Source organism: Nannobrachium achirus, assembly GCF_963921795.1.
Source record: "Nannobrachium achirus genome assembly, chromosome: 9".
In the NCBI taxonomy this organism is placed as follows: domain Eukaryota; kingdom Metazoa; phylum Chordata; class Actinopteri; order Myctophiformes; family Myctophidae; genus Nannobrachium; species Nannobrachium achirus.
This window is the reverse complement of record NC_137818.1, coordinates 34,880,064-34,884,183: the sequence shown is the minus strand read 5'-3', so window position 1 is coordinate 34,884,183 and position 4,120 is coordinate 34,880,064. Positions and strand designations below refer to the sequence as shown.

The window sequence follows — 4,120 nt, the reverse complement described above, 5'->3', positions numbered from 1 at the left end:
CATAGCCAGCATCTTAAATAGTGAAAGAAATGCTGACTTTTAAACTGACTCGGCTCCTGAACTAAAAGCTGTTGAATCACTGCATGTGCTTAAGTGATTGTTGGCCAAGATCCAAGGTATAGTTTTCACTCATAATAAGTATGAAATGATGGTGTGACATGCACACTTTGCATACATGCATGCATGCATGCAGTACATACGTGTGTGTGTGTGTGTGTGTGTGTGTGTGTGTGTGTGTGTGTGTGTGTGTGTGTGTGTGTGTTAATAATACAAGTAAAAGCTTTAAAGTAATAATAATGTCTCAAGAAACCATCTTAAAGCATGAATGATTTTATCAATTGTTCCAACAATGAAGACTCTGATACAAAACAATCCTCAAGTGATTTCTGTGAGTCTTAGAACTCTGACCAAAACCAACCCCTGTACATTCTGAAACCCCCACGTGACAATGGATTCTTTTCACTGTATGGTACTATTCTATCCATCCACTTACAATACCTATAATCTGCCGATCAAATGTGTCTGTCCTCGCCCATCTTTATCCTCAGTGCATTGATAATCAATCAATGGTAAACTTTCAACAGTTTTGTAATTCAGAGTAATTCTCCTTGTGTACTGCTATGGGCAGCATTATGGGCATATAATAATTGTAATGATGATACAGCTGATCAGCTTACACAAACGACGACTATAGTCAATTTTGAGCTTCAATACAAACCATAGTTATTTACGCAATTACACATCAAAACCTTGTAAGCAACTGACATAACTTATCTCAAATAATACATTCTAACAAGCCACCCAAGTACAAGCTCAGTAACCAGTCCAAGACAAGTGGTTAACCACATCCCAGACAAATATCCAGTGCATCATCACCCCTCATCCATAATGGCTTTAACATTGGAATAGAGAGCCGTATCCTCCCTGTCTTCTTCTTCCTCAGTCTTACTGTCCTCACACTCAACCATCATTGCTTCCTCCTCCTCATCTTCCCTCTTCAACATCCCACTGTCTTGGTCCCTGTTCCTCTCCTCTCTCTTGACTTCAGCATACTCTGTTTCTATTGTCTGTTGTCCGTGGTCTGCTTCCTCAGGATTTCTCCTCTTCAGCTGGGAGTAGTCAATACTGGCATACTCAACTTCTTTCACTTCACCCTGACTGTTCTGGTCTCCTTCTGCGTCGCCTCCTCCCTCCAGAGCCTCTCCCTGTGATGCCTGCTCATCTCCATCTGCTCCTTGTCCTGCTCCTGTCTGTGAGGTGATGAGCAAACGTGATATTGATATGAGCATGTCTTATAGATGCAGAAGCCTTTCTTTGAACAGATATGGGTTCGGTTAAAATCGACTTGTTTTCAGTTCACATAGCTTAAGAATATCAATTAACAAAGTTATACAAAGTGGAATTAGTGTTGCGCATAACATTAGCACAGTAGGACCAATATAGACGATCACATAAACCTGCTGGTTTTGATGAGTGACCATCTGTACAGTCTCATACTGGCATCCAGAGTTTTTCTCTCTGCATCTGTAGACATTGTGGGAGAAAATAAAGAAGAAGAAGAAACAGTAAAAAGCTTTTTCTCAACCATTGTTTACGTAAATTAACAAATATGGAGTATTACTTCTCCATTCAAATAAAATTTGAAACATGGGCAATAATTGCAATTCTTTCAATTATAGAAACAAAGAAAAAACTTCTGTTCAACAGCTGTTGAACAGAAAATGTAATACTCCACCTATGGAATGCCCCTGCCAAACAGCAAATGGTTATGGGGAGTGTAATGCCAATGAGGAATGCAATGACAGTTTTCATTTCTGTGAAGAATCCTTCATTTTGACCTACTGTAGAGAGAAGAGGGAACATTTGTGAGGAAGATGTTCTCTATTATAGCGCATGCTGTTTGTTGATTATGGTGATACACTTTCGTAAATAAACACATTGGGGCAAATGTTTCATATTATGTAGGTAATAATTACCTTTGTGCTTTGGCTCATCTTTTTCGATGATAAGAAGTGTCTTATCTACTGTTTTGACATTATTTTTACTTAAACACTTAACAGAAGTGTTGTAGTGGTCTTTAACAGTCAGGTAGAAGGTACTGTTGACGGTGGAGTTCAGCACTGCGGTCATGACAGAATACACACTTCTATTCTTCAGTAGTGGCCATCTGATTGTAGGTAAGGGAAACCCCTCACTGATACACACACAGATCAGGGTTCTCAACTGGAGCACACATTCAGATCCATTGAGGATAGTTGGAAATGCTGGGGGGAAAAACAATCTTAATGTAGAATAAAAGTCAAATAGGCCTAATGTAGAATGTGAAATAACATGTTCCCTCAAAGCAGACCGGTGCAGTGTACAGTACTTACTCATCACAGTTATATCAGTAAATGTAGTAAGAGTCTTGTTCAGATGTTGTGCTGTACAGCTGTACCTTCCAGAATGTTCTCTGGTCACCATAGGAATGACTAGAGAAGCCCTCTGATCAGTACCATTTATAGGTTTCTTGTTAGAGTCAAGTTCAGTCCATGTGATAATAGATGGGGGGGAGTTTTCAGCATCGCAGGTCAGATTCAGAGTACCACCTTCTTCCACTGTGGTGTTCCCTTTGATTATGGGCATCTTCAGGTCTTGGACACACATTTACAATTTAAAGGTTAACCACCATGGCTAGAAGAAGAAGAAGAAGAAGAAGAAGAAGAAGAAGAAGAAGAAGAAGAAGATACTTTGTTCTATGTCAGATCTACTACTTCATCTACTTATATTTTCACCTTAATGGTTTTCTACTATTTTCCAAATGTTCACCGATCATGAGTCTCACAGTGGTGGAAAAAGTACTCATTTTGTACTTAAGTAAAAGTATCAATACTGCACTGTAGATGTACTCCGTTACAAGTAAACGTCCAGAATTCAAAATGTACTTGAGTAAAAGTATACAAGTATTGGCATCAAAATGTACTTAAAGTTCCAAAAGTAAAAGTACAAAATGTTTGAAAATAGCAGATCAACAACCTCACAACGCGTCGCGATGTGACGAGTTGTGAGCTTGTAGATCGGCTATTTTCAAATAGCCTAGGTAAAGTGGATTATGGTATGTTGTATAATACAGTTATTGATATATCTGCAAAGTACCTAGTAACTTTTTTTTTTTTTTCATTTTATTTTTTTAAAAATAAATGTAATGGAGTAAAAGTACATCATTTGGATCCGAGATGTAGTGGAGTAGAAGTAAAAGTATTGGAAATTGGAGATGCTCAAGTAAAGAAAAAATAACAGAAAATTGTATTTAAGTACAGTATTTAAGTAAATGTACTTAGTTACTTTACGCCACTGGAGTCTCATGACAATCAGGACACTAGGGTTCAGATTAAAGAAAGTATAGAGTAGAAGTCAAGGAAGAGGGCATGTAATACTCACAGGTAACATTCAGGGTCACAGTCTCCACTGCTTTAATGTTTCCCTTGAAGGTCACCTGACAAGTGACTTCACTGCCATCGTGTTCAGATGAAGGAGTAAAGGTGAAAGCTGAGCTGTGTCTCTGGCTGACACCAGTAAGACTCTCTGTTTTGAAAATAGTGGCATTGCTTTGGATGAGAGATACATCCGGATCAAAGTGTCCTGTCTTTCCCCACGTCCAGGTGATGTTAGGAGGAGTTCCAGAGCAGAGCCCTGGGGCAGTGCAGGTCAGTGTGGTCTGCTGGCCCTCTGTCAGGGCAGGAGGGAGCTTTACTTTGGGGTTCTGACTTAGACCTCCAATACAGGAAAAGGGACAGCAAACAGAGAGAAAAAAAACAAATCAGTGGATCAAGAAATCTTGAGAAATATAATGTCGTCAACTAATCATCAAGGACGATGATACACGAAAGAAGAAGAGTGGACTCAACTAAACAGACACAAATGCCACAATTCATTACAACATTATTCAGTGCATCTGTCATCAAAGCCATGTTTGATTAATAATTTTTATGATCACTGTACTGTAAGTAGTGAAGCATTTAGTAGAGATACAGGAAACACTAACAATGGGTTTGTTTGGTTTTGATGGTTTCCCCTTTCCAGTAGAGGTCTGGAGATGTAACAAACAATAGAAATTAGGTAATATAATTGGGGAAATCTC

General features: G+C 38.9%; 1 protein-coding gene across 1 annotated transcript; it reads right to left on the bottom strand.

Annotated features, from left to right (window-relative positions):
- Positions 1-428: 428 nt before the first annotated feature.
- Positions 429-3,790, bottom strand: LOC308291116 (sialic acid-binding Ig-like lectin 5; the record flags this gene model as incomplete). Its single annotated transcript, XM_080733052.1, has 6 exons — positions 429-1,250; positions 1,458-1,524; positions 1,736-1,841; positions 1,977-2,264; positions 2,373-2,633; positions 3,421-3,790. Coding segments are annotated over 6 exons (1,470 nt in total), but the record flags the coding sequence as incomplete, so codon positions are not given.
- Positions 3,791-4,120: the final 330 nt, after the last annotated feature.